This window comes from Podarcis raffonei, chromosome 10, assembly GCF_027172205.1.
Source record: "Podarcis raffonei isolate rPodRaf1 chromosome 10, rPodRaf1.pri, whole genome shotgun sequence".
NCBI classification, from domain to species: domain Eukaryota; kingdom Metazoa; phylum Chordata; class Lepidosauria; order Squamata; family Lacertidae; genus Podarcis; species Podarcis raffonei.
Window position 1 is genome coordinate 69,962,061 of NC_070611.1, and position 25,001 is coordinate 69,987,061.

Consider the following 25,001-nt stretch of genomic DNA (forward strand, 5'->3'; position numbering starts at 1 on the left):
CCTCCTGTGTCTGCTTCTCGGCGTTATTGAGCCGGTTTCCAAACGCAATTTTTGTTGCTGCTGTTCTCCGGTAGCCGATTTCGGATTGGCTTCTTCGTCCCCTGATTTCCCTCTCCTCGGCTTATTCATCCCCTCGCATGCATCTGTCTGTGTTAATCACGGTCTGGTTTTCATACAGCCTTTTTCGGAGCAGCTTCAAAGCCAACTATTTGTTTAGACTCTTCAGTCACCGGCAGCATAAGGGGGGGGGAACTGCACCCCCACCTACGGCCCACGAGGACTACAAAAACATCCTCCCTTGGGATGTAGGAGTAAAAATATAGCTCCCTCTAAGCATTTTCAATAGCATGATAAAAGCGCTTTCTGCTCCCATATGGGCACATCCAAACACACATGAGCATGGTTTAACTGCTATTGCTGCTCTCAAAGGACTCTAGGAAACACCATTTTGGTAGGGTCTTAGGGACCCCCAGCCTCCTCCTAACCTGCCCAGGATTCCAGACCACCTAGAATCATAGAATCATAGAGTTGGAAGAGACCACAAGGGCCATCGAGTCCAACCCCCTGCCAAGCAGGAAACACCATCAGAGCACTCCTGACATATGGTTGTCAAGCCTCTGCTTAAAGACCTCCAAAGAAGGAGACTCCACCACACTCCTTGGCAGCAAATTCCACTGTCGAACAGCTCTTACTGTCAGGAAGTTCTTCCTAATGTTTAGGTGGAATCTTCTTTCTTGTAGTTTGGATCCATTGCTCCGTGTCCGCTTCTCTGGAGCAGCAGAAAACAACCTTTCTCCCTCCTCTATGTGACATCCTTTTATATATTTGAACATGGCTATCATATCACCCCTTAACCTCCTCTTCTCCAGGCTAAACATGCCCAGCTCCCTTAGCCGTTCCTCATAAGGCATCGTTTCCAGGCCTTTGACCATTTTGGTTGCCCTCCTCTGGACACGTTCCAGTTTCTCAGTGTCCTTCTTGAACTGTGGTGCCCAGAACTGGACACAGTACTCCAGGTGAGGTCTGACCAGAGCAGAATACAGTGGCACTATTACTTCCCTTGATCTAGATGCTATACTCCTATTGATGCAGCCCAGAATTGCATTGGCTTTTTTAGCTGCCGCGTCACACTGTTGGCTCATGTCTAGTTTGTGGTCAACCAAGACTCCTAGATCCTTTTCACATGTAGTGCTCTCAAGCCAGGTGTCACCCATCTTGTATTTGTGCCTGTTTTAACATGCACCGCAAGCTGTGTTCTGTATATCCATATCCTAGAACAGGTTCATGAGAGTGGAGTGAAATCCCACTGACAGTTAGAGGGCCGTCAAAACTTAACATCTGCATCAGGAAGGAAGTGCGGTACTGGGGTGCTGATGTTCTTCCAGAAGGCACAGCAGCGATAGTATGCGATGCTTCTCTGGACGCTCAGCAAATATGCGGATGACAGCCATGACTCCACCTTCTATTCCTGCCATTTCAGAAAGTTTGACGATGTCTAATTTATGCTGCTTTCAGCATGCTGCAATAATGATATTTCTTTACGCTCTTACTCCATTGGTTTATGTTGTTTATTAATAAAACATTTTTAAAAAAGAAAAAGAAACAGTGACAGATTTTGGAACGGTTGGGGCATCATTGCCAAGTAAGGAAAATGCTTCGTTGTCTGCCTAAAGGAGGACTTCTGTGGCATGGGGCTGTGCATTTCAGGGGGGGAAATGAAGCACAAAATAAACCTTTGCTCAGGCGTTAGGTAGGCAATTGGACCTCTTCTTCTTCTTTGCTGATCACTCGCAGCCGAGTAAGATTGTCTTCCATAAACACGGTTTTAACAATGAGTCCATAAGTGACTGTGGAGGCAAATTCTGGATCCACACGTCCTTCCACAGTGGGGACATAGGTTTCCAGGCGGGAGTTGATCACAGTGAGGGTTTGCCAAGTGTGTCTTCCTCTTAGCACGTTTCTCCCTTGCGCCCCAAGTTCAAGTGTCTTCAAAGCCCATGACACCTTTGGTAAAGGCTGTTCTCCAACTGGAGCGCTTGCAGGCCAGTGTTTCCCAGTTGTCAGTGTTTATACTACATTTTAAAAGATTTGCCTTGAGACAGTCTTTATACCTCTTTTGTTGACCACCAGCATTGTGCTTTCCATTTCTAAGTTCGGAATAGAGCAGTTGCTTTGGAAGACGATAATCAGGCATCCGCACAACATGACCAGTCCAATGAAGATGATGTTGAAGAATCACTGCTTCAACACTGGTGATCTTTGCTTCTTCCAGTACACTGATATTAGTTCACCTGTCTTCCCAAGTCAGTGATGTCACAGGTATTATCTGAACTGGTTGTGCAATCTCTGGGCATAAGCCTAGTTGGACCTGCGAGGTCTCCCCATTTAGCCTGCAACGCCGTTTCAGCCAAGCCACACCCATGTGCCCTATGCTTGGCATCATATATATGGCACCAGGTGTGGGGGCAGGTGAAAACCTGGCTCAGCAAAAGGGGGTTTGCAGGCACTGCCGACCAGGTGATTGGCAGTGCCTGCAACACCGTATGCAAGCCAATCTGAAAGGGGTTCCCTAAGACCGAACCGTCAGCTGACTGTCTGGGTTTTCCTAAGCTTCTTTCGAACGGTTGTCCTGTTGAATGCTTTGAAAGAAGCCCTGAAAGTGCAGGGCAAAAAAGGTATCAGGTGTCAGGTGACTTGGCCCACCCACCTGTCAAACTTGAACTGCAAACAGTAGGAGACCTAACCATCTGGCCCACCAAACAGATGCAGTTCTTGATGTGTAAGGAGACAGTGCAGGCCACATGTCAGCCTCAATAGTTATATAGATGTCACAAACCTTGGTGTGGGGGAAAGACTTGAATTTTTATAGCAAAACCAAATTGCTGATTGGTTTCTGTGGGGTGGGGGAAAACAGAGGCGCGACTTACAGGGAAGATATTCAAATCCTCTGCAACAGAAGAGTTATGTGGACATTTCTCAAAAAACCTGAATTGCTCGTACAGTCATACCTTGGGTTGAAGTAGCTTTGGGTTGAGCATTTTCAGGTTGCGCTCTGCAGTGACCCGGAAGTAACAGAGCGCATTACTTCCGGGTTTCGCCGCTCGTGTATGCGCAGATGCTCAAAATGACATCATGCGCATGCGCGGAAACGCCGAATCACGAGCAGCGCATGCGTAGATGCTGGTTGCGTTTGCTTCAGGATCCCGTTCGCATCCAGAGGTACCACTGTACATTGTGAAAGCCAGCATGCTGGACCCAGGGGTGAAACCAGAAAGTTAACTCAGGATAGTGAAAGGATGATTGTCCGAGTGGTGAAAAGAATTAAGCATAGCCGACATTCTAGGTTCTTATCTGAGTTGCACACCACAGACGCTGAAGTATCCCATATAATTTGATGGTGGAAGTGGAAACTGAGGTCATTTTGAACAGTGAGAACCAGTGGAACCCAGACGAACAAGATTTGCTTTTGAGCAGGGCAACGGTTGTCGGTGATTTGAGTATCGGGATTATATAGCTTCTTCCCCGGCAAGCTCAGACTTTGTAGGCTTGAGTGGAGATAAGAGAATAGAGGAGGCCTTGGTGCTGCTTCCCCTCTCTGCCACCAGCTGAATCAGAATAGCAGGAGTGCCGTGAGGGGCTACAATACTGGAAGAACAAGCGTGAAACTCGGAGACGACAGCGAGGGAGCAAGCAGCACACAGGGCAGGCAACGGGGAGCAGGCAACAATCATGTATCTATAAAGATGCCGTAATTGGCCCTTTCCATCTCTCAGTTCCATGCATACGGTCTACGCCAGCTTACCGCATTCTCTTGAGAGACTCCACAAAGTAAACTTGGCAAGCTGCCTTGACAACCATTATAAACTGGCGTGTCCCTGGATTTGCAGACATGCAAAGCAAGCAAACGATAGCCATACAAGCTAGAGCGTGGCTTCTGGCCCTGCCGGTCCACCAGGGACGCTCTCTGAAAGAGAGCGGGCCAACTTGGTGGAAATGGAATTATAACAAGAGCAGAAGAGGATAATTTATAAAGCACCACCAGAAGCAAGCCAAGAGGATGTGTGCAACTGCCTTTGCTGGCAACGTTCGCCGCAGAGCCGCTGGATGCCTTCCAGCAAAAAGTTCAGAGCTTTGCTGAAATAAATGGGAACTGAGTAAGAGGAATGCTACCAAAAGAAAAGACAAGACACTTTCCTCTAATTCGGCGGTTCTCAACCTGTGGGTCCCCAGATGTTGTTGACTACAACTCCCATTGTCCCTAGCTAGCAAGGCCAGAGCTCAGGGATGATGGGAGTTGTAGTCCAACAACATCTGGGGACTCACAGGTTGAGAACTGCTATTGTTCTCCAACTGCCCACCACAAGGGAAACTGCGGATAAAAGCCAAGGTGCTCACATCACCTCCTTCTAGAAGGCGACCTGGTCAGTACCTAAATTGCATGTTGGGAAACGGCCCTTCACAACAGGTCAGCATAATTAGCAAAGAACTGTCACTTTTTAAAAAAATCAATTTATTAAGGTCTATAGAGAAAAATACAAAACTTAATATCATTTCCCTTTTTAAAAAAATCCAAACTAATACTTTGATCTAGATACAATAAAAACATAAAAAGGGGGAGGGAGGAATAGAGAAAGAAAAAGAAATAAGTAAAGAGCAGAAAAGAATTTAAAAGAGAAAGGCAGGAAAAAAATAAGATTCAGAAAGTAAAAAGCTTCCAATTCTTTATCTGTCTGCTATATAAAAACAATATCCAATAAAAACATATTGGACAAAAGTCCAATCCAATATGACCACCCAACAAAGCCACTTTCTATAAACAAACATTATCTCCAATCCTCAAATCCAAGTATCTTTATTTATTTTTATTTTCTACGCAAAAAGTCTAAGAGAGATTTCAAATCTCTGACAAATGTTTCAACAATGACTTTTCTCTGATTGAACCAATGCACCATCCAGAACAAAACCCAGGCATGTCAGGTGATGCCTTAGGTGCTCAACTTCTACCCCCCCGCCCCCCTGTTTTTGCAGTCTCCGTTTATTAAGCCCCTGGCAGGCAGCTGTATATGGATGGTCAGCTTAATTCAGCTTGGTGGGTGAAATAGTAGAGAGCAGGTCTAGGCTACACTACCAAGCCCCTTGGCATGAGGGGAAATGGGCAGAGTGTGTGACCGCAGACTCCGTGTTTGGAGAATGACACGAAAAGGGGCAGGCACAATGGGTTGTATCCAGTGGTGTCTTTCCACTGATGGAATGAACTCTGATCCAGCAGAGGCTGCTACCTCCACTGAGATCTATTAAAGAGGTTTGGGACGAAGTGGGAGATGGCACAGAAGATAGCAGAGGCGGATGGGGAACCTGGAGAAACAGTCTCTCTCCTCATTCTTCTGAAAGAAGCTTCCACTGCATCGAAGAGCGCTCTGTCCGCCATTGGATACAACCCAATATTCATGGTTCTGGCATGCAAAGACCCAAGAAGAATTTCTATCAGTCTTTTGTTCCCCAAACTTCTGGTTCATCGCTGAAGGGTTTGCCCTTAGCTTAGCTGGAACAGGCAAAGCAGAAGCAAGGCTGGAAAAGCCGAAGAACATCCAAAAATAGGTAGAGTGGTGAAACGGTGAAATCTGCTATGATTAAATGGGCACAAGATGTTGGACATAATATTATGATGGCTGACTGGGAACAGTTATGGACCACAGGTATGAAGTTCACAGCATGTAATGCCTTAAGAGAGAATATTATGAAAATGATATACAGGTGGTACATAACACCAGTCAAGCTTGCAAAAATCTACCATTTGCCTGATAATAAATGCTGGAAATGTAAGGAGACAGAAGGTACTTTCTTTCACCTTTGGCGGACATGCCCAAAGATTAAGGCATTCTGTGTTTTTTTTAAAAGATATTTATTAAATTTTCCAATTTTTTATACAAACAAAAAACAAACAAACAAAGAGATTAAAAAAACACATATAAAGCATACTTTTCTATAACAAATTTCTCTGACCTCCTCATACCTCCCCTTCTTGTATTCCATTTAAGATTATTTGTTCAGCAAATCCTTAATTTAAAGCATTACAGCTTATAATATCACCTTATTTTCTATCCAAACCCTTTTTCCCCCCATCCATATTCCTTTATATCATTACAGCTAGAAACCACTCAATTTCAATCCAACACCATTCAGCATTCCTTAATTTTACAATATTTCTGTAAGTAGTCCTTAAATTTTTTCCAATCTTCTTCTGCCAACTCTTCTCCCTGGTCACGGATTCTGCTCGTCATTTCTGCCAGTCCCATACAGTCAATCAGTTTCATCTGCCATTCTTCCAGAGTGGGTAGATCTTGCGTCTTCCAATACTTTGCAATGAGTATTCTTGCTGCTGTTGTAGCATACATGAAAAAAGTTCTATCTTTCTTTGGCACCACTTGGCTGGCCATGCCCAAGAGAAAGGCCTCTGGTTTCTTCAGGAAGGTATATTTAAATACCTTTTTCAATTCATTATATATCATTTCCCAGAAAGCCTTAATCCTGGGGCATTCTGGGAGATGATCTATAATGAAATGAAGAAGGTATTTAAATATACCTTTCTGAAGAAACCAGAGGCCTTGCTTCTGGGCATGGTTGGCCAATTGGTGACAAAGAAAGATAGAACGTTTTTTATGTATGCCAAAACAGCAGCAAGAATACTTATTGCAAAGTACTGGAAGACGCAAGATCTACCCACCAGGGAAGAATGGCAGATGAAACTGATGGACTACATGGAAATGGCGGAAATGACTGGCAGAATCCGAGACCAGGGAGAAGAGTCGATGGAAGAAGATTGGAAAAAAATTAAAGTATATTTAAAAAAACATTGTAAAATTAATGAATGTTAGAAAGATGCTGGAATGGATTTACATGGTCTTAGCAGAAAGGTTATAAAGAATTAAGAAAAAATGGATTGTTAATGGGTTAAAGTGTAAAATTTAAGGTTAAACTGCGTTAAGATAAATTATGGAACAAAATTTGAGAAAGAGGGAAAGGACTTGCTGAAACAATTATGAAATAGAATACAAAAAGGGAGGCGTGAGGAAGTCAAGGAAATAAGTAAATGAAAGATAAAGATATGAAAATACTGGATGTTAGTGTTTTTAAATGTTATTGTTTAGCTGTATTGTTTTTGGGTTTTTCTTTTTCTTTTTTCTTTTTAGTATTGTATTTCCTTTTATTTTTGAAGAATTGTAATCTTTTTTATTATTATTGTCTGTTTTTTTTGTAATTGTTAAACTTTAATAAATATCTTTAAAAAAACAAAACAAAAATAGGTAGAGTGGTATTACTGGGGCAAGGAAGGAGGTTATATCTAGCAAGGAGGGTGCCAGGCGATGCTGTATAGATTTGACAAAATGTGAAGAATCTTTACTTGCAACAGCGTGATTCAAGGCCGGCTAGAAGCAGCGAAAGGCGGGGGAGGATTTAAATGCATTTCAAATGCAGACATGGATCCAAACCCCCAGCAACTGCAACTAAGCTCACCCGCCATCAGTTTAAGCAAGGTATATGGAGAGAACGACAAAGAAACTCTATGAATTGAAAGCAAATCGGAGGAAGAGAAATCCAATATTAGATGGGGGGGGGGGAATTCCTTCCAGTAGCACCTTAGAGACCAACTAAGTTTGTTATTGGTATGAGCTTTCGTGTGCGTGCAGACTTCTTCAGATACACTGAAACAGAAGTCACCAGACCCTTATACATAGTGAGAGGGTGAGAAGGGGTATTACTCAGAAGGGTGGTGGGAATGGGTGATTGGCTGATAGGTGTGGCAAACCTGTTGACGACAGCCAATCACCCATTCCCACCACCCCTCTGAGTAATACCCCTCCTAGTAAAAGGTAAAGGGACCCCTGACCATTAGGTCCAGTCATGGCCGACTCTGGGGTTGCGGCGCTCATCTCGCTTTACTGGCCAAGGGAGCCAGCGTACAGCTTCCGGGTCACGTGGCCAGCATGACTAAGCTGCTTCTGGCGAACCAGAGCAGCGCACAGAAACGCCATTTACCTTCCCGTCGGAGCGGTACATATTTATCTACTTGCACTTGATGTGCTTTCGAACTGCTAGGTTGGCAGGAGCAGGGACCGAGCAACGGGAGCTCACCCCATCGCAGGGATTCAAACAGCCAACCTTCTGATCAGCAAGTCCTAGGCTCTGTGGTTTAACCCACAGCACCACCCGTGTCCCAATACCCCTCCTACCCTCTCACTATTTATAAGGGTCTGATGACTTCTTTTTCAGTGTACCTGAAGAAGTGTGCATGCACATGAAAGCTCATACCAATAACAAACTTAGTTGGTCTCTAAGGTGCTACTGGAAGGATTTTTTTTAATTTTGTTTCGACTACGGCAGACCAACACGGCTACCTACCTGTAACCAATATTAGATTGTTCACAATGCTAAGTGTTAAACAATACCATAGAAATAAATGGAACAGGATCGGCCAGATCCCTAGACCACACCATGAAATAATGAAAAAGAAGTGCAGAGAATGGCAACGACCTTGCAAAATGGTCTAAGGCAGGAAACTGCCCAGAAGGCCCAGAGGGAGCTCCACGGAGGTCTTGCTGTTTCCCTGCCCCCTCCACCTGCTTTTTGGGACTCACCTGCTTGGCATGGTTGACACACTTCAAGTACTCGCTGGCCAGAACTGAGCAGCTCAGCGTCTGCTGGGAGTTTTCCTGGTAGCACTGGAAGATTTTGCTCTGCAAGTCAGCACACACAGGGCGAGACTCGTATCGCCTGCAACGGGGGAGGGGGGAGATAAGATGGAGGAGGAGAAGGAAGAAGAAGAAGATAGGTGTTGAATGGCTACTTTCATACTAATTTATATGAAACAATGTATTATTATATAGAATATTTTGCTGGCAGAAAGTAGGTTCTTTGTATTCTTAATTATATGATCAAGATTCATACAGACTAAAGGTCCATCCAGTCCAGCACTCTCTTTCAATAATTGCCACCCTCGTGCCTGAACCCTTCCCTGTTGCTTGATATCAGAAGATATCGTAGGCGTACTCTTCGAAATCAGATGAGTCTGTTAGCTTCCCCCCGCCTGCCAGCTTATCAACGTACCACAAATGACTACCGTGGCTTTATGTGGGCTAGTACATTTTTGGGGTGGGGTAGAAACATATATGGACTTATTTCCAAAGCTAGTGTCATACAATATCCAAAAGAAATATTCATTTGTTCGTTCGTTCCCTTCACCCCAAGGTCCCAAGACAGGTATAGCCCAAGGAAGTAACACATGCAACATTAAAAGAAAACAGTAGACACAGCGCAATCGCAGAGCATTTGTTCTCCCAAGAATTAATGAATGGGAACCAAGATTTCTCAAGTACTCAGTGTATATTGCCAGCCTTCCCTAATCCATGCAAACACAATACGTTTTGGCAGTTCAGCTGGTTTCCACAGTTCGCCCAGCCAGTCTTTCTACAACAGATTTACAATCAGCATTTTCAATGTTGACAGATCCAAGATTAACTCAATACGCGCCCTCCTCCTTACAATCCGTCTTAGGAACCTACCTTGACATTTACTAGATTCGCAGGACTTATGTAGTCACTCGTGGTTTGGGTTACCTGGATTGCCTCTCTCCAAAGGTCTCCCATCATCATCATCTTTTAGAAATTACGCTGGTGCAGATTTACATAGAAATAGCTGGCTTTTTACCAGCCGACATCCGCGCCGTCCAGCTGCATAGATGCTACGCAATCCTACGAAATTAGGCATCAACCTTTCTTCCTGTTGTTCTCACTATAGCAGAAGTGGGAACTGAAAGTGCCCCATGGGCCAGATCCTCAGTCCCCCCCCCCTTGCAGGCCACCCACCTGTTCAAAGGGGCATTGAATTAACAGAAGCAACTACAAGCCAGGCACATGCGCGTGCACGCACACACACGGTCCCTCTGCCATCATCTCTCTCCAGCACCCACCACCAGACTTGAGAAGTGGTTGTTTCTGCTGTTTGGTAAATGAAAACCACATAGCATTCGAAATACACCTCATTCCTCTCTTTTGAAAATCAATATGTGAACACACACGTTTCCCCCATAAATCCAATATGCAGCTCAATCATATCTTCCACATAGTATCATTTTAAGTAGAACATGGTGAGAGAGAGAGAGACGCTCATCTGTGAGTGTGTCCTGCAATGAATATTTTTATGCTCCTTATTTTGGATTGGTTTGGGAATAACCATATTTTAACGAAAAGGATGAAAGTGAGATGCAAAGCAGTCAACTGCTCCTTAGGAGGGCTCGGTTCTTGGCAGCCTTGCAAGATGTAGAAGCAAAAAATAAACCAGAGGGTGACTGCTAAATCTCCTTTATTTTACAGCACACGCCAGATTAAAAAAAAAACCAACCCATCTCTCCAGTGCTCTTGATCATTATGCTGTTTCACTGCAAAATGTTGGGAAGCCAAATTAAAAATCCAGCCTAGTGGCCCTGCTCTGTAGGCTCCAAAAGTTGAGATTTCTGTAGATACTTGAGGCCAAGAGGCTTTCATAGATTCATCGAGTTGGAAGGGACCACAACGGTCATCTAGTCCAACCCCCTGCAATTCAGGAATCTTTTTTGTCCAACGTGGAGCTCAAACCCACAAGATTTAAGAGTCTCATGCTCTACCAACGAAGTGATCTTCCATGTACAAATGTGCTCTTGGTAGCTGCTCCTGCTGTCAACAAGTATTTTTACAGGGGGACCCTGGTAAAGCTAATGCTCTGAATGTGGAAGATCCTGGGTTTAATTTCATTTTTTTTAAAAATGATTTATGTAGCAGCAGATGATAGGAAATACCCCTCCCTCCCTGAAACCCCGAAGAGCTGCTGATTGACAAGCCAGGATAAAGGCAGCTTCCTGCATTCCACATCACATCACGTGTCACCCCTAAATGTTCAATATCCAAAGACCTCATATTGAGAGAGGGGCTTCCCTAAGGAGATGCAGGCCGCTGCCAATGGAGAGGCAAACGTCTGCCTGAACAGCCCTCCACCACTTTGGATACAGGATGTGACCAAGTCAGGAGGCACAATCCAAAATGCACCCCTATGTCAACTGCAGAACTGATCTGCACATTGCATTTCCTAGTCAAAAAGTTGGTCTTTCTGTCTGGAGAGACAGGGTGTGGTGTGTGACACTGCTATGCCAACTGCTTCCTCACCAACTTGCGACCTTCAGGATTTGAGCTAAAGAAAGGAATTCTCCCCGTATTAGCACATTCATCTACTATGCTTGCAAGGGTTGGGGGGAGCAAGAGCAAACTCACAAAGACTGGGTAGCACAATGTGTGATGCTGCTGGAAGCAGACTTTTGTGGACTGTCAAGGCCAGGAGCCAGAGTCGTGTCCAGAGTTGGTCTACTTGTGACAGGTAGTTATAACCCACTGTCAGGGAACTGCCATCAGCTCAGAGGTGAGTGATAGAAGGGCAGTTGTGTTACAGGGAGCCTCCGAAAATCTTGCAAAGCAGTTCCTCTTCCGGCAAGGAGGAAAGCCCCACCTCCAGTTGAGAGTAGGTGCAAGGACCAGAGGATGCTAGTAAGAGCCTTAACACCGAGCCTGAGCAAGCCGGAGAGGCGGGGAGCACGCCCTTGCCATTGCCCACCCTGCGCAGTAATCTGAGGCGCAGGGAGGGGTGGAAAAGGCTGGGGAGTGACGAGACTTTTATGTGGGGTGAGGTACAAAAACAGACCACTCCCGGATTCTGCTAGTGACTGAGCCAGACATGAACTTATGAGCTCTTCACTGTAAATAGCTTGCACCAAAATAAAGCCTGTAAAAGACAGGTCGGAGTCCTGCCTGGTTACTCTCGAGCAACCGCAACAGCATCTGACACCCACCTTTTAGGACAAAGGCCTCCCATGTGTGCTTCCTCAGAGAGCCTCTTTGGGGAACCTCGGGACATGAGTCACTGAAAGGACCCACTTGCCCCCATAGCTCTTCTTTTGAGTGAGCAGAGATGGGCCTGAGCTGAGCACCACCCTCCTTAATTGTGTCCTCAGAAGCTGACTGTGTCACAATATGAGAAGTGATGCTGCGGCTTCTGTGACTGATAACCGTGAAGGCTACAGCTGCATCCATCCCCCTGAAAAAGCTCAGAGGGACGCAGCATGCACATGCTTCGTATGACTCATGATTCACCACTTCTAATGAAACCTAATGGAAGCCCAGCTGCGGACTGCTAATAGGGTTTGTTTGGAAAGTCACTGCAAGCAAAGCAATTAACCTAAACTTAGAACGGCTCCTGAACTGTTCGGATGAGGTAATTCCGATGGCAAGGCTTTGCTCCCTTAGCAAAAGCATCCTCAATGTGCAGGACAGTTCAAATTGAGAGTGGCAGACACGCGGCCTCTCAAAATTCTCCACCCTATCATCCAGTTTATCAGGAGGGAGGAGAAATTCTCCCAGCAGCTTCTTGTAGGGGGGGGGGCTCTCCATTCGTAGAAAAAGTAGGACTGCTCCATTCCCCCCCCCTTTTTTCTGTTTTTGCTGCCACAGCAAGTGCTACATAGGCAGCTGCCTTAAACAGACTCAAGGTGTTCTGATCTTAGGATCTTCCTTGACAAACAGAATCATGGAATTGTGGAGTTGGAAGAGACCCCGAGAGTCATCTAGTCCAAACACCAGAAATGAAGGAATCTAACCAAAGCATCCATGACAGGAGCTGTCAGGTGGTGAAGTGGTTGCTCACAAGAAACCAGGCAGGACTCCGACCTGTCTTTTGCAGGTTTTTATTTGTGCAAACTATTTACAGTGCAGAACCACAAAGTTCATGTCCATCTTAGTCACTTGCAGATTCCGGGAGTGGCCCCTTCTGGTTTCTCCCTCAGCATAAGAACTTAGACACCCCAAATCTCTACCTCCCCTCCTTACATTTCACCCCTCTGCACAAACTGGGCGACGGAAATGGTGTGCCTGCTTCCTGGCCATGCGGCTCTCAGTAGCATCTTCGAGCCCTCCCCTTCCTTGGCTGCCCCCTTCCTCCTCTGCTCCACTGGAGGTGTGGGTTACCCCACCATTAGACAAGGAGCTGCTCCTCAGAAGCCTCGGAGGCTCTCTATATCCCACTGCCTCCCTCCGCTGTTCCGATGGCAGTCCCCTGACAGGAGCCATCCAACAGTGTCTGGTTTAGAAGCAAAAGGGAAGGGAGATTTGTTCCACAGTCAGGGGTGGAAGCTAATAATTCAGAGAGTATTTCAAATCATAGTTGTTATGGCCAAGGCAATGTATGCCTTAGCACAGTCAAGTGGAAGAAAGGTTTTACAGAGCTTTGGAGCTCTCAAGAAGTACGTAGTGTAGGCACTTTTTGCATGTGGGTTCTCCTATCCTCCAAAAGAAACCCTGAGATGACCAAGTATCAATATGTCTGGCTGTGTAAATGGGATCACTTCCTTAGCAGACAATGCACTATATTAGCCTACTAGAAAGAAGCCCTGGCAGCATATTGAACAATTCCATTTGTTGTGCTCCCCTAATGCGCCGTTTACCCATTTGGAAAAAGGCCCAGCGAGATTAACTGCCTAGCATGAGCTAGCGACAAAATGTGCAGCAAAGTATCCTCCAATACAAAGATTTTGCCTATACCTGTACAATACAACACAACAACATATCCAGGTACCTGCCCGTTCACTGCGATGAATATGCTGTATTATATGCAGGCCTGTTTGTGATCTTCTAGATGAGGAAGTTCTAGTATTTATTTACACCCAGCCGTATTGATAAAATAATGTCAAAGCTGCTTCCCAAAATAGGTTAAAGGTAAAGGGACCCCTGACCATTAGGTCCAGTCGTGACCAACTCTGGGGTTGCGGCGCTCATCTCACTTTACTGGCTGAGGGAGCCAGCGTGCAGCTTCCAGGTCATGTGGCAAACCAGAGCAGCGCACGGAAACGCCGTTTACCTTCCCGCCGGAGCAGTACCTATTTATGTACTTGCACTTTGACATGCTTTCGAACTGCTAGATGGGCAGGAGCTGGGACCGAGCAACGGGAGCTCACCCCGTTGTGGGGATTCGAACCACCGACCGTCTGATCGGCAAGTCCTAGGCTCTGTGGTTTAACCCACAGCGCCACCCATGTCCCTCAAAATAGGTTAGGATCCCACAGAGCACAGTCTGGAAACAGTTGCAACTAGGTTACTGTTTGCAAACTGGCAAAACGGATCGGTCTGCTTCTACTTCCCAGTTTAACAGTAGTAACAAGCAATATGGAGAACAATGTTATGATTCCTCTTTGACCTTTCAAGCAAGCATTTCAAAACTGGATGATGATGAAACTTTTGGGCCTTTAACTGAAATGCTCTACTAGTTCCACCAAAGTGGAGAAGCACCTTCACATATACTTTGCAAAAAAACCAAGAACCCCGGTTTCCTAAGAGACATGGAAAGAGCTGCAATGTGTGATCATAGCACACTGGCTACATTGCTTTAATAACTGGCTTGTCAATCGAAAGCAGTCTTCTAATGCACGAGCAATATGATTTGGTGAACTGAAAATTAAATTCTGATTGACCAAGCCATTCCCCCACCCCCATCAAACTCTGAAGGTGGTCTTAAAAAATGTATAACCTGATTGTATTACTGCACACACCACTCCCATTTTGAGCAAAAACAGCTCTCCTGGGGCAGAGAGACTGTGCCAAATGGAAGGCATAGCCTTTCTTTGCAGGTTTACATAAATCTAATTTAAAATCTGTTCATTAATTTATTTTTGTAGGGCTGCTAGGCACTTCGCAACAACGTTGCAAATAGGATGATTTACTACTTGTTTAGGTGCTCTTGTTCTTTTAACAAAATCAACTCCTCCCTTCCTTTTCCCCATGCCATTGAGAACACCCACTGTCCTTCAGTGTTACCAGCTCTTGACTAACCATCCAAAATATATCCAGCGAAGTCTTCTCCATCCACAATTCCTGCCCCTCATACACTGAACCTCGCATGCAACCTTCTGATTTACCTTCTGGCATTCCTTAGCCTTTCTTAGCATGTGCCTTTTAACTTGTTTATAAATGTTCTGGAGTTTGGAGCAAGCAGTGAACTGGCTAAGTTTGAATTATGACACCAAATTATTCAGGGCGAGAGAAGGAGATGGCAAAGAGCTCCAAACTGAACGCCCCAAACTGGGTGAATGAGCAGATGCGGTTCAATATAAATAAGTGTAAAGTGATGCACACTGATTCCAAAAAAATCTTAACTGATGCACAGTATACACTGATAGGTTATAAACCAGCGGCAAATGGCCAGGAATGGGCTCTCGGTGGAATGTTCAATGAAACATTGAACGGTGCCAGTGGGCAGCTACTGCGAAAAATGTGAATTTCATGTTGGGGATCATTTAGGAAAGGTTTGAAAATATTCTATTTTGTGTGCTCGCTTTGGCAGCACATATACTAAAATTGGAATGATACATAGAAGATTAGCATGGCCCCTGCGCAAGGATGACACGCAAATTCGTGAAGCGTTCCATTATTTCTGCCAGAAGCCTTTTTGCTGGGTATTTCAGGTCAAGAATTGCCAAAAGAAAAAAAACAACAACAGAAAATATTTATGTATGCTACAACAGCAGCAAGAGTTTTGCTAGCCCAAGGCTGGAAGACAGGAGAAGTACCAACAAAAGAAGAATGGCAAGAAAAATTGATTAACTACACTGAATTAGCAAAGTTAACAGACAAATTACATGAAAAGGACAATAGTGACTTTAAAAAAGAATGGGAACCTCTCACAACTTACCTACAGAAACAACAAAAAGAGATGGACTCACTGGCCGGTTTTGAATGAACATTCACAACTTTAAGTAGAATATGAAGAAAGACAGCGCAAGAACATGTATAGCTATTTAACATGCAGAAGATAACAAGTAAGTGAGAGTAGTGATGTATGGAAGTGAGAGCTGGACCATAAAGAAGGCTGATCGTCGAAGAATGGATGCTTTTGAATTCTGGTGCTGGAGGAGATTCTTGAGAGTCCCATGGACTGCAAGAAGATCAAACCTATCCATTCTGAAGGAAATCAGCCCTGAGTGCTCACTGGAAGGACAGATCGTGAAGCTGAGGCTCCAAGACTTTGGCCACCTCATGAGAAGAGAAGACTCCCTAGAAAAGACCCTGATGTTGGGAAAGATGGAGGGCACAAGGAGAAGGGGATGACAGAGGACGAGATGGTTGGATAGTGTCTTCGAAGCTACAAACATGAGTCTGACCAAACTGCGGGAGGCAGTGGAAGACAGAAGTGCCTGGCATGCTCTGGTCCATGGGGTCACGAAGAGTCGGACATGACTAAACGACTAAACAACAACAATGTAACAGGCACCCAAAAATTATCAGGGGGCTGGAGCAACTCCCCACAAAATATTTAAAATTATGCACAATATGGAGATTTATTTTTTCTCCCTCTTATGTAATATTAGGCGATGGAATAATCTAGGATGGTCAAAGCAAAGTAGTTGATCCCATCCATAGAGCGGTATTCATCACCTTTACAGCTTGACATATGCCACTAAAACAGATACAGACGCGGATACGGTGGCAGAGCTCATCGCTATGAATTCAAACAATTCTTGGATGAATCTCGCTCTCTCTTTCCCCCTCACTTTGCAGCAAAATTTTTAAATGGTTAAGTCTCAGGTTGCTTTCTTCTATTCCGTACATGCTCCATGTAAAAAAAATATCTTATTTTCAGCAGACGATCAAATGCTTTGGATCAAATACACTAATTCTTGTTGGTCTCCATGGCAAAAGGGGGAAAAGTTCTACCTCTTCTTTTTCACAACAGAATGACGCTTTGGGGATAATGATGCTGAAATTTAGTGTTGTGCACCTTTAAAGGTCTTTGATGCTGAGCATTGCAGTTGACCTTAGAGAGAAAGAGAGAGAAGCTGCTTCCACTTAAGGATAGAGTACAGTATATATTACTGATATAAAAGGAAAGCACAGTTTCTGTGGTAGTGTGAGGCACTATAAAGATTTTATTACTGTAAGTTTGAGATGGCTGTATTGCTCCCAGGTCTACTGAGCCAGGAGTGAGTTATGCAGCTCTTCCTAAAAGAGTGCCAATAAAAAATTTACAGTGCTGCTGGACTGTCATGTAGTTGGGCTTCTGTGGGTCGTGGCGTTAGCCCCCTCTATTTTACTCTGAATATTTAGTTTCGCAGAACTGGAGCGGGAAAGCAAAGTATTACTTGTCTGCTCTTACCAGTAGTAAGTTATATCCCCCCCCCAAAAAAACCCCCCACCCCTATCCTCATCACTGCACTATGAATTTAAGGCTGAGCTCAAGTTCTCAGCAGAGAGCTATCAAAGCGAAATGGGGAAAGAAGGATGCTCTGAAATCACCTGCTCTGGCTGACCTTTCTCACCACCACCTGTTAGACAGCTGCCCTACTCAAAGAGGCTCCTAGCCACTGGTGGCTTCCATTGCTTTCACCCAGGGGTCCCTTGAGCCAAGCACTGCCCACCTTCCAGCAGACAATTCGTCAAATTGTGAAGTTGGAAGGGTCTGCGAGGGTCATCTAGCCCAACCCCCTGCAATGCAGGAATATTTTGACCAGCTTGGGGATCAAACCCATGACCTTGAGACTACGAGTCTCATGCTCTACTGACTGAACTATCCTAGCTTACTCAAGGGAAGGCATGGATATCTATCCAGATGTTGGGCTCCATCTCATCAGCCCCAGCCAGCATGGCCAATGGTCGGGGGTGATGGGAATTTTAATTCAACAACATCTAGCTGTAGGTTAGGCCAACCCCTACAATGCTCTCCAGATATTGTTGGACTGTGACTCCTCATCATCCCTGAACACGATACGATAATCTTTATTGTCATTGTCCCATACAGAACAACAAAATTGAAAAAATCTACATCAGACATTCAAAAACCAACAAGGCTGCTATCCCAGCTATCCTAGCTTGGTTAGCCCCCTAAAAACTCTGGTACCCCATAATTAAATACAATATACTTCCATAGAGACTGGGTTTAAGCTGGCCACCTGGGAAGTTAAGGAGGAAGAACGCTACTCTAGAGCAGGGGTCCGCAACCTGCGGTCCATGAGCCACAAGCAGCCCATGGGGGCAGTTTAACCGGCCCATGAGCTACCCCCAAACCGAGCTGCCTGCTCCATGAGTCCCCACACGCTGCACTAAACAGACACAGCATGGGAACTCGCTTCCGCTATGCTGGAAATCACGTCTGTGCATGCCCAGATGCCAGAAATCGCACGCGTGATCCAGCCCACAGAGAGATCTCCGTGGGACTTGACCAGCCCAGGCAGCTAAAACCTTGCCCACCCCTTCTCTAGAGGACTTCCAGGTAAAGACAAAAACATGAAAGCCACCGGCTGGCAAAACTGCATGCAATAATAATATTATAATAATTTATTATTTATACCCCGCCCATCTGGCTGACTTTCCCCAGCCACTCTGGGCGGCTCCCGAATCGAGTGTTAAAAACAATACAGCATTAAGTATTAAAAACTTCCCTAAACAGGGTTGCCTTCAGATGTCTTTTAAAGATAAGATAGCTGCTTATTTCCTTCACATCTGAAGGGAGGGCGTTCCACAGGGTGGGCGCCACTACCAAGAAGGCCCTCTGCCTGGTTCCCTGTAACCTCACTTCTCGCAATGAGGGAACGGCCAGAAGGCCCTCGGTTCTGGATCTCAGTGTCCGGGCAGAACGAAGGTGGTGGAGATGCTCCTTCAGGTATACAGGACCGAGGCCGTTTAGGGCTTTAAACGTCAGCACCAACAATGCCACCACCGCTGGCCAGTTTTTGCCCTCTCCCTTTTCCTTTCTCAAAAATCACTGAAATGATCCCTTTGCTTAGAGACATGAAACCAGGGTTGGGGCAGGTTTTCGTTCAGCCCTATAAAGTCACATCCTGTTTATGAGTTCTGGTTTACCCTGAGCAAGCTTCAGGGCACAGTAGCTTAGTCATTATTGGGAAGATAAAAACAAATTTAAGGGAGGAGGGGTTATGCACACAGCACAGGACTCTTACCCACACCGATGTAAAGGCAGTTCCATTGCAGCCCCTGCTCAGTAGGGGCTGAGAACAACCCATTGAGAAGCGAAAAGCTCAAGGAGAAGATAATGAACATAATTATAGTTAGTTATTGTTTGGTCCCCTTACAGACCCATTTTGTAACACTTCTGCCAGCAGAGCTATTTTATGCCATGCCTTTTTCGCGTGGCAATCTTTTCATAAATCAAAGCAAAAGCCAATAGTTGGCAGTTTCTCCTGCAGCCTGTTTGACAATAGAAGTTAACATGGAGCCCTGCCTGTTATCAATCTTCATAAATGCGCCCCCGCTATGGAAAAAGCTCCTGTCACAGTTCGCGAGCCCTTCGCTAATAATGCAAGCAGAAGAGTGAGCCTGGGGCTTTAATGGGTCTTCAAAATTACCGTATTTTTCGCTCTATAACACACACCTGACCATAACACGCACATCGTTTTTAGAGGAGGAAAACAAGGGAAAAAACATTCTGAATGAAACAGTGGATGTATCATTTTTGTGCTTCATGCTGTGGCCACAGACATGTGATCTGATGGTGAATTTGGGGTGACCCAATGCAAAAATCCTGAGAATCCCTGTTGATCCATGCTTTGTAACCACGTTTTTGCACCATTGCAGCCCCAGGCAACAGTGGGTGCGTGATTTTTGGGGGGCAGGCTGTAGCCATGGACATGCTATGTGATCTGATGGTGAATTTGGGGTGACCCAATGCAAAGATCCTGAGGATCCATGTGGATCTATGCTTTGTAACCACATTTTAAGTGGGGAGCGAAGGAAAAACAAAGAAGGGACATGAGAGGGGTGTGCAGAGAAGCTAAGAATGCAGGAGAGGGATTTAACGGGAGGGAGGAAAGAAAGGCAAAAGTTTCCCCCCACCCAAGCCAGCCATCTCTCTCTCTCTCTCTCTCTCTCCCTCCCTCCCTCCCTCCCCCCTCTCTCTCCCTCTCCCCCAGCAGCACCGGAGCACAGAGATGAATTAGAAGGAACGACACTCTGCTTTCCCCTCTGCTTGCCTGGAGGGGAGGGGCTTTCCCTGCTCTTTGTTCCGTTTCAGCAAACACAGCAACGAAACAGAGGCGGGTGGGCAGTAAGACCCTGAGGCAGAATGCAGGAAAGCAGCCGCTTCCTCTTTTCAGGTTTCCCTTCTCCGTGAAGCGCGATTTGATTTTTGCCTGATTTTTCGGCTCCAGGGACCACACATTCGCTCAATAACACGCACAGACATTTCCCCTTCCTTTTTAGGAGAAAAAATCTGCGTGTTATAGAGGGAAAAATACGGTACATGTGTGTGTGCATTTTAGTTGGGGATTTAGGTGTCTTTGGGGGTTTTAGCCATAACAAATGCCTGCATCCTTCTTAGCCATAACAAATGCCTTCTTTCAGAAGGGAAAGACACCCATGCTTCTTTTTCTTTCATTGTGTTCAATTGCAATGGAATTCACATATGGGTTTCCCCCCCTGCAATGGAATTCACATATGGGTTTCCCTCCGTCCTGGTCCACAGAGCAAAGACGCCAGGTGGCTACCCTCAAATTTGGAACTTCATTTATTCGGGGATTTAAAAAGTCTAATTCTATATGTGCAATTCGCAAAGTAAGCCTTTTATGTACAGGAAAGCAAGTTATGGTAAGGAATGAGCAATGGTTTCTTTTGTGGCTGATTTTTAAAGGGTTTTTTTTTTTTTTTGGTCTATGGCTGTGGAAATATTCCCGCCAAAAACTCTTGAGTGAAAGTGAAGCACGTGAACGTAAGCAGGTACTTGCTTGGTGTTAAATAAGGATCAGGCAGACTCAGCAATGGAGAATAAGAAGGTGAAGGTTTATTGCCAGGCAATAAGGACCCAGTTTGGAATCTCTTCCAAAAGGAACTGGGACCCCGATTGACAGAAATCCAGAGGTCTTATACCTGAGCAGATCACAGCAAATCATAGATCATGAGACAACCATGAGACAGTCACGATATTGTCAGCAAGAATTAGCCAATTAGCAAGCTTCTTGCCATGCTACCTTGCTCCTGGTCAAGCACGGAATCCTTTTGAAGGAATTGAGCGGAGTAGTGAAAAGTGTTATCTTGCTCACAAACTGCATCATTCCTTTATCTACAGCTAGGGTTGATGGGAGTTGTAGTCCAAAAACAGCTGGAGGCACAAGTTTGGGAAACCCTGATCTACTGCTTCAGCAAGTTCTCGTCCCGTCCCCCCCAAAAAAAAGAAAAAGAAAAAAGTGAAAAGGAAGATAGGAGCCATTTCCTGTAGTATCCCAGCCAATCCCACCTCAGTCAGGTGGAGGCAGGGGGATGACATCACACAGCTGCATTTGGTTCAATTATGACATCACGAGGGCAGGAAACTTTGCTTGAATAGTGTTTCCAGGAAGCCAAATCAAAATTGAAGGCAATCAGATTCGGCTGTATGTGGTGACATCAGCAAGCCAAATAGGGTGAGGTAAAATTCCCTGCCCTTGCTCTGAATGGGCGTTTTCATTTTTTCCTGTGAAACCACCCCCAAACAGCCAAAACTATGTGTGCAGATATCTGCACCATGAGGCAAATTTTTCTGCAAAGCATTCCCACCCCAAACAAACTGCTTAGCCCTCATTTGGGTCATGTCTTTCGGAATGTCACCTGCCCCGAATCTTAAGAGACTGAAAATCTTCCCCTTCGCCCACTCAAAGCAAATAAAATACACAGTTGTAAAAATTAAAAAATAAAAATAAAAATGGGTGGGAGGGAGGGAGGAGATACGGCAGCCATGGTTAGTTAATAATAATAAAATAATAATAATAATAATAATAATAATAATAATAATAATAATAATAATAATTTTATTTATACCCCATCCTCCCCAGTCAAGACCGCGCTCAGGGCGGCTAACACCAATATAAAAACAATTGATAAGCTAAGCTTATTGATAAGGAGCCTGTCACTTCTGTTTGATTCACTCCTTTTTAGCATGTATCTACACGAAAGAGGTTTGGTCTCCAACAAAAGAACAAATAAACCACATCTGACTCAGATGTCATACATCAAGCCTGAGAAGGCCCATAAATCTTGCTTAATCATTACAGAGGAGGAGGCTGATTTATATGGAGGTTTTCACAGAGCGGCGCAACCTGCGGCTCCAGGGTCAGGAGGGGCCTTGACAGCTTTTGTATTTAAACTCTACAAGGTCTAAGGGCAAGAACACATCTTGCTTGTCTATGCATTGTGTGAATGAAAACTTTCACGGCCGTTCGATTTTTATTTTTTTTAATGTCACCTAGAAACAGCCAATATCATCGTAAAACCACCTCCACATTCTCAAGTCTTATCACTTGGTAACTCCCAGATATGCTAAACATAGGCTGGAGGCCAGGGCTAACTCAGATGTTACAAAATTGTAAATGCGAACCAAACCCCTAAAGCAACTGTCCTTCAACAACCAGAATACCCAAAAAAAGGACCAATTGCAAGAGCGTGTTGCTTTATCAGCTTAAATTAAGCACTGTGAGCTCCCTTTGCATCAGTGGGAAAATTAAGTACATATTTAAGCCTCATCAACACAGGTGGTTTTTTATGGAAGAAGTTGCCCATTAGAACCATAGAAATTCAGAGTTGGAAGGAACTACGAGAGTCGTCATTTAGGTATAAGAACTAAGCGGTGATGTGATCCTCGCGAGGATGCTCTCTCTAAATTCCTGTGTTTCATCTGAAATAGCCTCCTCCGTCTCAGTTTACGCCTTTTGCTCTTTAGTGGATGCTTTCATTCAAGATGGCAGCCAGATGGGGAGGGGAATGCAGAGAAACAGACAAAGGGGCAAAAGAGGAAGAGTTTACGCTGCCATAATGAAAGGTTTCTGTGGCTTCAGTTACAGATCCTTTGCAAGACAGCAATTGTGATCACAAACACAGGGAAGCTAACTGCTACGGCACACAAAGATGGGTCAGATTTCTGACACTCATCGCTTCTGCACTTTCTCCCGCTTTGCTTTCAGCACGAGGAGAACAAGGTTCGGTTAACCTTTCCCATCCACTACCACAAAATAGATGTTCAGACAGTAACTACAGCTAGTTAGCATCAGGTTCAATAGGAAGTATCTTAGTTTTCATGGACCATCCCCTCTGAAAAATTAACGAGATGGATCCAGTTTCTTATGAAATGAAACATGCCTTTTAGAAATCAGAGTTTGCCATGCACTGAAGCGATATTTTTTGAAAGGACAACACTCTTTGTGGTAGATTAATTTTGCACACCATCTCAAGACTGCTTGGGTGAGGCATTATATACAACAATCCACACCTCCAAAACAACAACTTTGGAGTTGTTTGTTGTAAATAATAATAATAATAATAATAATAATAATAATAATAATAATAATAATAAATTTTATTTATATCCCGCCCTCCCCAGCCGAAGCCGGGCTCAGGGCGGCTAACAACAATAAAACAATAAAACAGTACAACACAAACAACACTCTAAAATCATTCATTATAAAATTAATTAAATTCAAGCCACTGGCAAACATTGGGCCAGAGCTCCGCGAAGATTGCTGAGGGAGGGAGTCAGGCTGTGCCCTGGCCAAAGGCCTGGCGGAACAGCTCTGTCTTGCAGGCCCTGTGGAAAGATGTCAAGTCCCGCAGGGCCCTAGTCTCTTGTGACAGAGTGTTCCACCAGGTCGGAGCCACAGCCGAAAAAGCCCTGGCTCTAGTTGAGGCCAGGCTAACTTCTCTGTGGCCTGGGACCTTCAAGATGTTTTTATTTGAAGACCGTAAGTTTCTCTGTGGGGCATACCAGGAGAGGCGGTCCCGTAGGTACGAGGGTCCTAGGCCGTATAGAGGGTCCTAGAATGTATATTATGGGAATAAAATAATAAATATATCTACACACACACACACACACACCCTGGTACTAAAGAAATAAAATAAAGAGAGGATTGCTGGAACTCATGCCCCATGCCCTCAGAGTAGTATGTTATATTAGGTACATCTAAAAAAAATGTAGTGTAAACACTGACAACTCGGAAACACTAGACTGCGAGCGCTCCAGTTGGAGAACAGCTTTTACCAAAGGTGTCATGGACTTTGAAGGCACTCAAACTCAGGACGCAAGGGAGAAACGTGCTAAGAGGAAGGCATGCTTGGCAAATCCACACCGTGATCAGCTCCCGCCCAGAAACCAATGTCCCCACTGTGGAAGGAAATGTGGATCCAGAATCAGCCTCCACAGTCACTTACGGACTCACTGTTAAGACCGTGTTTATGGAAGACAAAGTTATTCAGGTACAAAGAAGAAGATGATTAGGTAAAAGGATGACCAGGCTCCCAACCAGCCGAGCGGTAATGAAATAATGGGAGACCTGGGACTCCGAATGAAGTGGAAATCTGAAACAGCAAGGAAGCCTGACACTGAAGTTGCCAAAGAGAAATAAAGTAGAACTGGTGCCTCCAAAGCTTTGGGCTGCTCCAGAGGCAGTGCTGCCCTTTTCTTAAATTTAGAAATTCTGGCAAGCCGCTAGTGTATATTAAGCATGGCTGGCAGATACACAGATTTAATGACTAACCTGTGGCTATGATTGCCCAGGAAAGGCTGGGGAGAAATTGTGCAGAAGAAGGGAAGGAGTCTGCCATCCCAGACCTCCTTGTAGCCCCCTAACCATTGTTAAGGTGCAGGGCGAGATATCTCTGCACCAGTCACAATTGCACAAAACTAGAAAAGGAAGATTGATAAAATTGTGAGTCCACTGGCGACTGGCAACTAACGCTGATGTAAATGTTATAAGCCACCCTGAGCACTCCATGCTATCCCATGAATGCAAAGCCATCAGAAAGGGGACGCACATACTATGTACTGCTAAAAACTAACAATGGGAGCCAAGTTTGAACTTACTTCATGTTGCATTCTCTTTCATGAATGCTGGAAAGTACCTCTTAGTAGCAGCAGTTTCTGGCACTTGTTGCAAACAACGCATGTGCTGTTTAAATGCTTTT

The 25,001-nt window shown here is 44.9% G+C and overlaps 1 protein-coding gene and 1 non-coding gene across 6 annotated transcripts in view; one reads left to right on the forward strand and one right to left on the reverse strand.

Moving 5' to 3' along the window:
• Positions 1–25,001, reverse strand: part of CHCHD3 (coiled-coil-helix-coiled-coil-helix domain containing 3) — a 217,591-nt gene that overhangs the window by 6,731 nt on the left and 185,859 nt on the right. For 2 of the 5 annotated variants that reach the window (XM_053407492.1, XM_053407493.1), the window contains one exon: positions 8,637–8,772. The exons of the other annotated variants lie outside the window; for them this stretch is intronic. In XM_053407492.1, coding sequence (XP_053263467.1) covers positions 8,637–8,772 — 136 coding nt within the window. The remainder of the gene's footprint in view (positions 1–8,636; positions 8,773–25,001) is intronic. 5 annotated transcript variants of the gene reach the window in all.
• LOC128422944 (U6 spliceosomal RNA) lies at positions 15,396–15,502 on the forward strand. Its single transcript, XR_008332627.1, has one exon. It is a non-coding gene; the product is annotated as a U6 spliceosomal RNA (small nuclear RNA).